The 12,500-nt window shown below is 46.0% G+C and overlaps 1 protein-coding gene across 4 annotated transcripts in view; it reads right to left on the reverse strand.

Annotated features, from left to right (window-relative positions):
- Positions 1–11,744, reverse strand: part of pcdh19 (protocadherin 19) — a 47,877-nt gene extending 36,133 nt beyond the window's left edge. The window contains exons 1-2 of one of the 4 annotated variants that reach the window (XM_077021920.1): positions 8,767–11,744; positions 5,933–6,047 (exon numbers count right to left, since the gene is read on the reverse strand). In XM_077021920.1, the coding sequence (XP_076878035.1) occupies positions 5,933–6,047; positions 8,767–10,958 (2,307 nt within the window). In that variant the 5' untranslated portion in view covers positions 10,959–11,744. Of the gene's footprint in view, positions 1–5,719; positions 6,066–8,766 lie in introns of all 4 variants that reach the window. The other 3 variants (XM_077021918.1, XM_077021919.1, XM_077021917.1) reach the window with 3 other exon arrangements.
- Positions 11,745–12,500: the final 756 nt, after the last annotated feature.

Raw genomic sequence — 12,500 nt, forward strand, 5'->3', positions numbered from 1 at the left:
ATCTTGTACAATTTAATTACATTTCTGGGTACTGAGGTTCTATACATCACAGACCTTCTCTTATCAAAAAACCAAGACATGAGTTCTAGGGGTCATATGGCTCTGAGACTCTGAGCTTTGAGAAAATGTCCATGACTTTCTTTTTCAGGCTGTGGAAACTGAGTTCAGGATAACCTATGGGAGATAAATACCACTGAGATCAACTGCTGATATGTTCAACTGTGAAGGTAAAAAAGATTTTTAACTCATTCACATTATCTTAGCAGATTTTTCAATTAATCCGATTATTTTATTAAATGTTGAAAACCACATAATTTATGAATTCTGTTCAGACTACACCACGTGCTTTGTCATAATGTGCTTTGTAATAAGCTTGTGGTAGATAGCAATTTAGATTTTTTTTAAGATAATGTTAAACTCGTATGTGCCTTTTGTCTGTGGATCCAGCAGTCCTATCCTCTTTTTTAGCAAGTAGGTAGAGGCCTAAATTCACATTTTCAGGTGCTGTGCACAATTTCATGGAGATGAATAATACTGTTTAGCAGGCGAAGAGTGCGTGATGAGCAGACAACACACACTTCTGCTCTATAGAAACCACTCATGTAGAGATCAGGGACACAATTCATTTTCATTCATAATCGAATTGAAAAGGAAAAAGAAATAAAGAAATGCAAAGAAAAAAAAAGATTACTGTCCATATAAAAACACAATCATGCATGTAAAATGTCTCCCTTGCTCACTCTCTGTCTCTCTCTCTCCCTCTCTCTCTCTCTCTCTCTCTCTCTCTCTCTCTCTCTCTCTCTCTCTCTCTCTCTCTCTCTCTCTCTCTCTCTCTCTCTCTCTGATTTGCTTTGGCTCATTTTTCCATTTCCGACTCTTGTAATTACCCCAGCCACTCCTGGTCGACAGATCGCCCGCGCACCACACGATGGAGAGGAGCCATCACCGAGTCATGCTGCGTCTACAGCTCCATGTCCCCCTGCGCCAACTCTCTGCAGCCCAGCCACAGGCCACGCCCCCATTGTCCCACCCGGCCACACCCCCAGGAAACACCACTGGCTTCTGGCATATTTCTGCTCTCCCTTGGATAAAGGAGCACCACAGTGGTGACGGCTGGACCCTGTGGCCATGGCCACCTGCTGTGAGGCTCGTAAACGTCTCCATGGTGCAATTGTTTGCAGGCTCCTCGCCCTCCACATTCACAATAACTTTGCCCTAAATCAGAGTCACAAAGATTATGGCTTTTCTCATTACGGAGCCCATGAAGGCTTCATCCACAAGCTCGACATTAGAATGATTAAGAGCAAATGAACTTGTTTGTTATTGTGGTGCTCTAACATTGGCATACGTTGGTGGTTGAGCAACTACAAGGCATTCCTGCTGCACAGAGGGAGGCTCACTTGTACCTCCTTTAGCAAAGGAGCACTAGAAGACCAACATCAGCGATGCCCAAATAGAACCTCCTTACATAACTTTTATCTTCATCTAAAACATTTGTCTCCCTTTCTCTCTCTCTCTTTGTCTCTCTCTTTCTCTCTCTCTCTCTCTCTCTCTCTCTCTCTCTCTCCTGCTATATATAACCGTATAAGTATGTGTGTGTGTGTGTGTGTGTGTGTGTGTATTTGTATTTGTATGTGTGTATATGTGTGTCAGTGGTGTTTATTTTTCCCTTCTTTGTCAGATTTCGTCCCCTCTAAGAGAGATGGACAGCACCTGTGAAGCTGCTAAAATGGCGGCTCGTCCAGATCGCAGTCTGGCTGACAGGAAGCCTTCCGTGAGGCATCACACTGTGACTTTTACATGATCGTGTATGGAATCTAGGATGATTAATTGGGTAAGTGAGATGAAAACTGAAGGAACACAAAATCACACTGCTTTAAATTACTCAAACCATCCATGTCCAAAAATACTTAGTGTCATATGTCATCGGCTTAATCCGTATGAAAAAGCTTGACTTGGATGGCAGGACAATGATGGGAACCATCCACACCCAGAACTACATGGGAATGGGGGAAAGATTATGATGGAGGAGAAAGAAAAATAGCTAATGAATACCATACATACAGCAGATACTGCAGCCCTATTAATAATCTGAAGTTTTGACAGGAAGGAAGGCTGCTGTTTTTTTCCCCCTCTAACTACAGTTTGATTATCATTTTCAAGCAAGGTTGTATAAAGTAACATCAGTGCAATTAAGATTTTTAAACAGAGTGCGAGAGAGTGAGAGTGAGTGAGAAAGAGAGTGAGACAGAGAGAGAGAGACTGTGAGGGAGAGAGAGAGAGAGAGCAGACCTGGGGGGGTTGGGGGGTGGGGGGTTGTGCGTGATTGGCACCACCGGCAGCCACAGATGTGTAGAACACCAGTACAGCGTGACATTTGCTTTGAATACTCAAAACAACACGTGAGCGTGTGCAGTCGGTGCCTGATGGCTGGAGAACATGAAGCTCCTGCCGCAAGCCTGTTGAGATACTCGGGCTTTACACGTACGGGAAAACAAACGCAGGAAGGTTCTGCAGCAACACTGCAGATCTTTTTCGCGTTCAAAACTCGTGCTGACGCTTTGTGGCACAGCATATGTGCAGGCCCGCTCTAAACACGAGGGTGTTTTTGGACCTTTGTCGAAGGGTGCTTACTGAGCATCTAAGCTTACAGATTACACTGTATCTGAGTCCCATATGCTAGCTGTGGGATTTATGGAGTAATTTCCCAGGTAGCAGAATGCCAGCATCTGGTGGAGGAGTACTTCAATTAGCATTGAGCAAAACTTGGCAAAGTCATGGACAGATTTTCTCGAACAAAAATGCGATGTAGATCTTCGAAGGAAAAAACGAAGGGGGTAGGCCTCCCTTTTTCCACTCCATTTAGCACTCTAATGAGATTCAGCTGAATGAACCTGCCATATCTTTTCACATAAAGTTAATTCAATGCAGATCAATATCCTGCAGAATTTTATCTTATTAACTGTATCGCAGGTGGTGTGAAGCATAACACATGCTACCAATTCAAAACGGTATTGCCGCGAGCACTCCCCAGCTCTAAAGAATCCTTTGCGAACCGCTCTGGTGTAATTGTGAGCTCTGGTGTAATTGGCAGGAGTCTGGGTCTTTTTGGCGTGCGTATAACTCTGCGGGTAAACCACATGCGGTGTAAACCACATTTAACTACCATGCTTGCTCAAAACAAAAAAGAGCCTGATACCTCAGGGACAGTCAGCATGAAACCATCTCTAGGGAGGACGGTATTAGCAGGAAGCTGGCCTTGTGCTCTGGAGGTCTTGAACTACGATGCTCATGGCTGGTAAGTTAGCAGTTGTTCCTCATCAACTGGCATCTCTTCCTACTAGGATATCTGTCACAGATGCTTTCTCTCTCAGTGTGCACACATGCAATATCAGGAGCAGCAGCACTGCCTCCAATCAAACCTCCTAAATTAGCCAACCAATAATCAGTCAGGAATTAGTGAACGATTTAAATAAGGCTGAGGCTTCATAAATGGCTTTCCGTTTGGCTAAATATTACCAAAGCTCTTTAGTGAATAAATCTAGGGAAGATATGGTGCAAACGGGAGCCTGTAAACGCACAAACCACATCTCCAAATGCCGTTTGAAATATGAATGGTTACACAGCAGCCCAGGGGCCTCAGCTGGGTATTTTTGGGTCTGGCGAGAAGCAGTGTTAATCAGAACTGTGCACGAGTCAGTGTGTCCTGGCTAGACCTCTGGGAAACCCCGCCTTCAGTGCAGTCAAGTGCCTTCAAGCCCAGGCTTGCAAAGCATGACAAAGCTATTATCGGCCATTTCACAGCTGCAGTGTTTGTTTGTGCTCCATATAAATGGGTATGTAATTACGCTGACAAGATTTTTCTTAAACAGCAATATCTGGAAATTGAGCCACTGTCTTCTATAAACGTCACAATGATGGAGAAATAATTTGGGCCACTCCATTCAACCATGGGAGGGAGGAAAATAAAAGACCTGTCTCACTCAGGCACACAAATACACATGAGAGGGATTAGCCCTAATGCCATCATCACTCCGTCTCCCGGCTCGGAGGAAGGGTACGCAGCGCAGTGGTCAAAGAGACGTTTGTCAGCGTCAGGTGGAGCGCCGTGCCTTATGGAGCTTGCATGCAAACGAGCGCTGGGCTTTATCAGAACAATCACTGGCCAAGAGAAAATTGGAAAAAGCCCAGGCGCCTGGCATTAGCGCTCTCCCTCTCCCACTCTCTCTCTCCCTCCCTCTCTGTCTCCCTGTTTTCCTCTCCCTCGCTCCTCTAATGCATAGCTATCAGGCGAGGGAGCTTTGAATCGGAGATCATCACACTCAATCTGCCGCCTTATTTCTTCCCCCTACTGTTCTTTTTTTTATTCGTCAGCCGAGACAAATAGAGGCCCCTTAATCCTGTTGCCAAGGTGCTCTTATTAGGGGCTTAAGCCAATATGCCTGGCTACTACATTTGCTTTTACAACGCTCAGTAATTCCTCCGTCAAGCCGGTGCGCACTTTCAGCCCACCACAAGGTGCAGGCCGTCGTGCGCCGCAGAGGTGCGGTTAACTCTACTCCATCGACGCCGTGCTCCCATTGTCCAAAACGCAGATTCGAACCAGCCTTAATGTAACATCTGCCAGGAACAATGGCCTCTGCCTAACATGCCTTTCAGTGTTTTTGAATGACCCCCCTGATCTTAAAAGAAATAAAGGTAGTACTGGGAAAACCCAATCAGTGCTTCAATGCAAGTCTGATGCCTCCCAGTTTGCTGTGGCATACCTCAGCGGCCCCCCTCCCCAGACCAGCAGGTACACAGACGACATATGCACGAGACATTTTTACCCAATTATCTTTTTAGCCCAATTTTACATTCCACCTCAGCCCTTTAATAGCATTGCACTCCTTCATGCAGCCCTCTGTGTATCCCACAGACCCTCGAGTCAGTGCACAGGTCTCCCCATCTCATAAATCCATGAGCTAAAGATCTGCAGGGTGGTGCTCACTCCCCGTGAACTGAAGCTTTTCTTGGTTTGATTGTGCATCCACCCGTCCGGCCCAGCATGGGCCTGCGCGCATCCGAACAGAGACTCGCACGGCCTGGGCCCACCTGCCCCGAGCAGCAGTATGGGCCCGCCTCATGCACCGGCCGTTTAGCTGATGATTATTCTTAACGCTCGCACCTGAAATGACATGCGGCGCCGGCGATTAGCTGGGTCAGTGCTTTTCGCAGATGTTCAGGCGCCGGGCTCGCGCGCAGCGGCCCGGCACAAAGCAAAACAAAGCAAAGCAAAAACAAAACAAGTACGGAGAAACAGCAGAAGCAGAAGTGGCCACATAATCCAGGCTGGCAGCAGCCCAGCGCCCGCTCAACACTCTGCTGCATCATCAGCACCATCCAAACGTAGGTGTCTAGCTCATTTGTGTCACGGTCATCATGTTAAGTGTGAAAGCGTACATCATCCTGGGAAAACACCCAGTACTGGCAACGTGAGTCATCTGTCTGCTCTGGTCAAATCACTGCTCACAGCCACAACTACCATAGACTACCTGTTACCTAGCACACTCCCAAGTTGCCCTCGAATGACTGTGATTGTCTCTGGCCTTCACGATGCCTTCCACCCCCATGCTCCTCCCACGCCTCCCTGCCCTCCCATACCCCCCCCCCCCCCCCCCCCCCAGACGCCTGTCGCCATCTCACGGCAGGCTGGAGATCTGATTAGAGCGGCTCTCACCTCTGGCAGTGGCACGCCGTTGATGATGAGGTCAGGCTGCTGCGGACCCTGCCCGGTGAAGGTGCGGTGGTAGCCGTGGTTGGGTGCGGCGTTCCTGGAGTTCTGGTTCTCCACGTTGAGGAAGGTGCTCTCGGAGCGCCTGCACCCCAGCGGCAGGGTCTGCTGGTGGTAGTCGAAGTAGTTGAGCGACGAGGTGAGGGACGAGCAACTCACCACGTTCATCTTGTCCGTCTCCTCCACGTCTCGCGGCACCAGACGGATGTCGTTCTTGCTCAACTTCTTCTTCTTGCTGGACTTCTTCTGGTTGCCGTAGGAGTACTCAGCCACCCTGCGTAGGTAGAAGAAACTGAACAGACTCAATAAAGCAGTGCTCTGCCTTTCCCACCACACACCCAGTCCAGGCCGGGCCAGGCCGGGCCAGGGCAGGTCAGGGCAGCTTTAGTGCTGACTGAGGTGCCCCGGCCTGGCTCGGTTGGCGCAGCCAGAGAGGGGCCCGTGGCCCCGGGGCCTCCGGTCACAGATGGAACCCACAATCCTCATTTGTTTACATTTTCATGCTCGGCGGCTCAACTTGTCACAAACAAGCAGCACAATGCAAACATGCCAGACCACAGCAGCACACACACCGACGAATGACACACAACACCATGAAAAGAGTGAGCAATAATATTCAAATGCCAGCATACACTCAATCCTTTCTTTTTGCGTTACGTACTGGCGAGCCTCCATTGGCGGTTGGAGACAAATTTTAATGTCTTAGCCACTAGCCTTACTTCGGACAAGCAGTAGATTTGGATTCTAATCACACTACAGGAGGGATATTGAGATTCAGACGAGGTAGCTGGGCCTGTGCTAATTCCACTGCGGACACGCAGGCGTGAGTTCATGAGGTCTGTGAGTTTGCCCACTGGACCCTCCGTTCTCCCCAAGGGAACCTTTATTAGCCCCAAACCCTATTACAGATTCTGCTTTACTGGTTGCTCCATTCATTGACAACTCATTTTTTACATTTACTTAGAGCCTTTGCTCTTTTTCTATTATTATTTATTGTTTGGGGGGGGGGGGGGGGGTGTCGACACTTTTACTACTGGGGCAAAATGACCTTAACCATCGGAGCACATGCAATGGCTGCTTTTCTTCTCTGACTCAAAATGAATAACAAGCAGGGAGACATTTTTCTCAGGAACAGGAACAGGAACTAGATCCCTGGATCTGAATGACTGGATCTCTCTGTGCTCACTTGTACATGGTTCGCAAATGGCAGGCAGACAGGGTTGAAAAACTACGACTGAGCAGATGGTTGTAAATAAGGGGAGCACAGACGTACTGCCCAAAAACAACATGCAGTAGGATTTGAACATGTCTAAACAAAAGTGGATTCTTTGTAGCATAAATATTTTTAAAGAACAGGTGTTTACAAATTTTATGGTAATTTAGTTCCGTCGATTTTTTGACATTTTGATACACTTTTGACATTCTGTTTAGTTCTTAATTGATTTTGTTACCTGGAAATTGTTCATTTTGTAATCTTAATATTCTAACATCACAATCAAACATTATTTTTTGGCTATTGTTATTTATACGTGCTTTACCTGCTACTCTGTGCATCTGATTTGGTATGTTTTTGTAATCGATGCCGCCACATCAAGCTTTCAGCTGCCCTTTACTGGGAATGCGAGCCAGTGGATGTTGGATTAGCCAGAAAAAGGACTCTGAGTACATCACAAGGAATGCATATCAAGCGCTCTCACTAACCCCCTGCTGGGAGAGCTGAGAGCCTCCATCAGGGTTATGTCTAGAGAGACTAAATAAATGTGAACCACTGCAATCTACACAAAGCACCTCACCAGCCACCCTGCAGCCTCTCAGAATAAAGGCCTTCAAGTAAATATATCTATCATGCATTATGATGACCTCTCACACAAAACCATATTAACTATGGATATGTTGCAGTCAACAAAAAAATTGAAATATAACTATGGCTTCAGGTTAAATTTGCCAAAGCAATCTACATTGAAATGGTGTGTGGTAGTGTAGCGATTGAGAGTCAACTTTGAGGTCTACGTAACAGATGAATAAAGACTCTAAGTTCACTAGTCGAACAAAACATTATTTTGGCCTGTGCAAAAGTCAAGACTATTACTATGCATTTTTTGTTTCGCTTTTCACCCATATTTATTATAGCCACAATAAATATGGACATCATGGTCTTTTTTTTTTGTCAGACTGCTAGTCAGGTTAAGTTACAGGGGCTGTGGAAAACAGACGATTGAAATCACTGAATTCTTTTCACTCTGAATTCCTTTGCTCTGCCCTGTCAGTTAAAGAGCAGCCCGGGCTAATTCTGTATGCATAAAGAACACGCTGCTTTGTTCTCTCTTGTTGTTGATGGGCAGCTCTGGCAGATAGGAGTAGTATAATAGAATAAATGGTGTTACGCATGCCTTTTATAGCAGTGTTATAGTCGAATATGTACGGTGACACAATTTTTCAACAAGAAACCGACATTTTCAGATAGTGCAGCTCGTTTTAATATGGTGCATATGACTTTTCAAAGTTAGAAACATCTAGGCCGAATATCCTAAATGAGAAGAAGGTGGGACGAAATGTCTATTATGTTATTCTTTTTCTTTAAATGAGAAGACGTGATGTCAATAAATATTAAAAATACAGTCGTTTTACACAGCCACGTATCACCTGCTGCAAATTTTCTTTCTGCTGGTTACATCTCGCTACTGCAGTCTTTCTCGGCTGTAGCCAAGGCCCACACATGCACAGAACATCACCTTACAGGCACACAACATCACCTTACATGCACAAACAGAATATTACATGCACGTCCACACAGCAACGACCGATGTGAACTAAAACATTAATCATGCGTCTCATTCGCCTTACAGACGTCTTCACCTGGAGAGGGGGGGGGGGGGTGTTATATCTCCAGGCTGCACTTGTAGATAATTTTACGAATAACACTCAACTACAGTGGGCCATACGTAAAGCTGTGCGCAAAACCAGTGAAGCCGTTTCAGAAATTGTTTAGGTACCTGCAGTTGTACGTTCGGATTTCCTTGTTGTCCCGTTTACACTTGACTGCCACAATGATCATGGTGACGAAGAGGATGGCAGCGATGGAGCCAAGGGCGATGATGAAGATGAGTGACAGGTTGACGTGGCCGATCTGTTCCTGCGTGTTAAGGTCCGGGGAGAGGTAGATAACAATGTATGCAGAAGCAGATAAAGACGTCTGGCCGTGGTCGTGGGCCACAACAGTGACTTGGTAGGATGGCTTTGAGTTTTCCCCGAACGTTTTGGTGGTCCGCACCTCGCCATTAACCTGATCGATTTCAAAGTATGCCACGTCGCCCTCCGAGATTGAATACGTTAACCTTCCGTTTTCACCCTCGTCGTAGTCATCGGCCTTGATCTGAGTAACCAAAAAACCAACTCCAGCATTTTTGGGAATGTAAACCTCCGCGGTTCCGTTAACCAGTGGTGGAGTTGTCATCACAGGTGTGTTGTCATTCACATCCAGCACCACGATGCGCACCGTGGCGTTGCTGGTTAGAGAAGGATCACCCCCATCTTTGGCCGACACTTTAAACTCAAATGTTCGTGTATCTTCATGATTAAAAGCTCTTACCCCGTAAATCTCACCGTTTGAGTTTACAGTTACATATGATTCCACAGACATCCCCCTGACTTCTGATTTGATGATTTCATAAGACACTGTACCGTTCATGCCCATGTCGGGGTCCCGGGCGGACACCGCCAGCAGGAACGCGCCTGGCACGTTGTTCTCCAGCACCATGGCTTGGTAATGCGGTTTGGTGAAATAGGGAGGGTTGTCGTTTTCGTCCGTTACTTTAACTGCAAAGGACTTTAAGCTTCTCAAAGGCGGGTAACCGCTGTCCTCGGCCAGGATGGTCAGATTGTAGGTGTCTCTCTGCTCCCTGTCTAGCCGCCCATCAACAAGTAAGGTGGAGAAGCTCTCGAACTCGTTCAGCCTGAAAGGCACGTTGCCCTGCAGTCTGCACTGCACTTTCCCATTTGCGCCCGAGTCGTTGTCTGACACTCTCACCAGCGCGATGACATATCCGAGAGGTGCGTTCTCACTCACCTCCACCATCTCGCTGTTTTCCGACAGAAGTTTAATTTCTGGTGCATTATCGTTGACGTCTATTACATTGACAATTACTTTGCAGTGAGCCGGGATGGAATTTGGACCCAGATCTTTGGCTTGAACGTCTATTTCGTGCACACGCAATTCTTCGTGGTCCAAAATGCCATTCACGGTTATAACACCGGTTCTGGGATCAATCTTGAACATCTGTTTAGTCAGATTTGACACAAAATTAATGAACGAGTATACAACCTCACCGTTGGTCCCTTCATCCGGGTCGGTTGCGTTCAGGTCTATGACCATTGTGTTTATAGGAGAGTTTTCCATCACGCTAACGGTGTACACGGGCTCATCAAAGACTGGATTGTTATCATTTGAGTCAGTTACTTTGATGTTTAGTTGCACGGTTCCAGTCTTGGGGGGGTCGCCCCCATCCTCGGCGGTGATTTCAAACATATAGTGCGACTGGGTCTCTCTATCAAGAGTCTTTTCTACCACAAGCTCTGCAATTTTAGATCCGTCTCCCCTGGTCTTAATTTCCAACCCGAAAATGTCATTGGGGGTAATTGTGTAGGTTTGGATGCCGTTGCTTCCTGAGTCCGGATCGCTTGCCCCCTCTAGGGGAAATCTGGTTCCTGGAGCGGCATTTTCCGAGATCTCTATGTCAATGTGGTTGGTGGGAAAACGGGGTGCGTTGTCGTTTACGTCAATAATCTCAATTTTAATCACACAGATCTCCATCGAGTTTGACATCACTTCCAAAGAGATAATACACTTCGGTGTCTGTCGGCAAATAGCATCCCGATCAATTTTCTGCTTGGTGAGGAGTAGTCCGGCGGGGCTCAGATTAACCCATCGCGCATCCGAATTTGAGATCACTCTCAAATAAGGCTGTCGGTTCCCCAGGGCGAAGCCTGCAACTTTTGCGTCTGCTGTAACGTTGGCGATCTTCGTCCCTCCCCGCAGTTCTTCTTCCACCGTATATTTCAAATTGAAAACAGCATTGGCCCCAGTCCAGTACACGAGAAAACACAAAATTATTTGTACGAAATCCATTTCCTTTGAATGCAGAATACCTGTTGATGGCTTCTTTCTTTCAGTTATTTGCATAACCATCTACTGCTAGGAGCGACGTTGACAGACGTCCCAGTGGGCTAGGTTCATTTCTTCAAAATGACGTCCGACAAATATCCTTTAAAACAAACGAAAATACTTGTAGCTGCGGTGCAATTCATCGGAATGGCCGGAACTGCGGTCGAGTTTCTTTCACTTCATTGCAGTCTTTTCATAGAAACAGATTCTTGCATCATCCAAAAAAAAAAAACCAAAAATTAAAAAACGTGAATGCATTATGAACGACAAAAATCACTGAGCATTTGCATGTAGGCGAAGTTCACATAAGACGGCAGCGTATTATAGACCAATATTGTGAGCCGACCATTTTGTGTCAACGAAAGAAAAAAGAATCTCCAAAGATTAACAGGTCCATAACTTATGAGTGTTAACGAAAGATTACAAATTTTACAGTTCAATAAAAATCAGGTTTATCACCATAATTCCTCACACATGATTATTTGAAATAAATGGCTCTATATGAACGGTTTATGCCAAATCCACATAATTCAACTTGGAATAATTCCTAATTTGAATATGTTCAAATCAGGATGTCTCTCATATTCAGGATTCCTCTCATCTTCAATCCGTAATTAGCCCAGTCGAAGCGCGTATCCATTGAAGCGGTAAAGAATCCAGATTGAGAGTAAAACTGTAGGCTAGAATATCGGCCAATCTCAGAAAACGGAACAACGATGATGCTGCATGAACCAGTCTTAATTGTACTTGTCCAGCTCACAATCCTCCAGTATTCCCAATTGAGCTAGACGTGCTTCCTCGGTTATAAGTCAAAGAAAGTCAAAGATGATTTCTTGCTGAAAATTTCTTCAGAAGAGACCTATGGCGTATCATCAGGTCGTAGTCCGGCCAGAGCGAAACAAAATCCTCCTTTAAAGTACTGATTAGTGATAAATTTAGCGTCTGGTATATTTAGACTCTCAGTTCGACTTCATTTGCCAAAAATGTGGCTTCTTTGAAAATATCCAGTCTGTGGCTGAGGTTGGTTCACAACACAGTTCTCAATGTAGCGCACCACACGCATCTTCAGTGCATACTGCCGAACGCGAGGCTCAGTCCTAGCGCTCAGTCTCAGGACCGCAATCCCCTCAACCAATCAGAGGCTACACTTGAGAGTCGGGTCTGCTGGTGGGCGTGGCCAACTGCTGCCATGAAACTCGGCCAACTGGCTCCATACAGTGAGAAGTGCGTGTTGTTGGAGAGACAGCGCGAGACCGCTCCATCCCCTCCTGACCAGTGAGATACACCTTATTCTACATGTGAATCCAGTAACGTAATGTCCCACATGTTTCGCCGTAGTTTCTGTGCGATTTTGAATTAAACGCCGGATTAAACGAATTTTTAAACTTGTTAGATTTCCTGTCGTAACGATTACTGTTTCCTGACCATTGAAAAACGATTTATTTTGATTGCAAAACCTAAACTGATTATAGCCTCTATGTATAAAAATGTCAACCATTGTCACTGCAAACGGAATGACGGCTCGTAAAAATGGGCTTGACTGCAGTATTCCACAGCGAGATTTGT

This window comes from Brachyhypopomus gauderio, chromosome 11, assembly GCF_052324685.1.
Source record: "Brachyhypopomus gauderio isolate BG-103 chromosome 11, BGAUD_0.2, whole genome shotgun sequence".
NCBI classification, from domain to species: domain Eukaryota; kingdom Metazoa; phylum Chordata; class Actinopteri; order Gymnotiformes; family Hypopomidae; genus Brachyhypopomus; species Brachyhypopomus gauderio.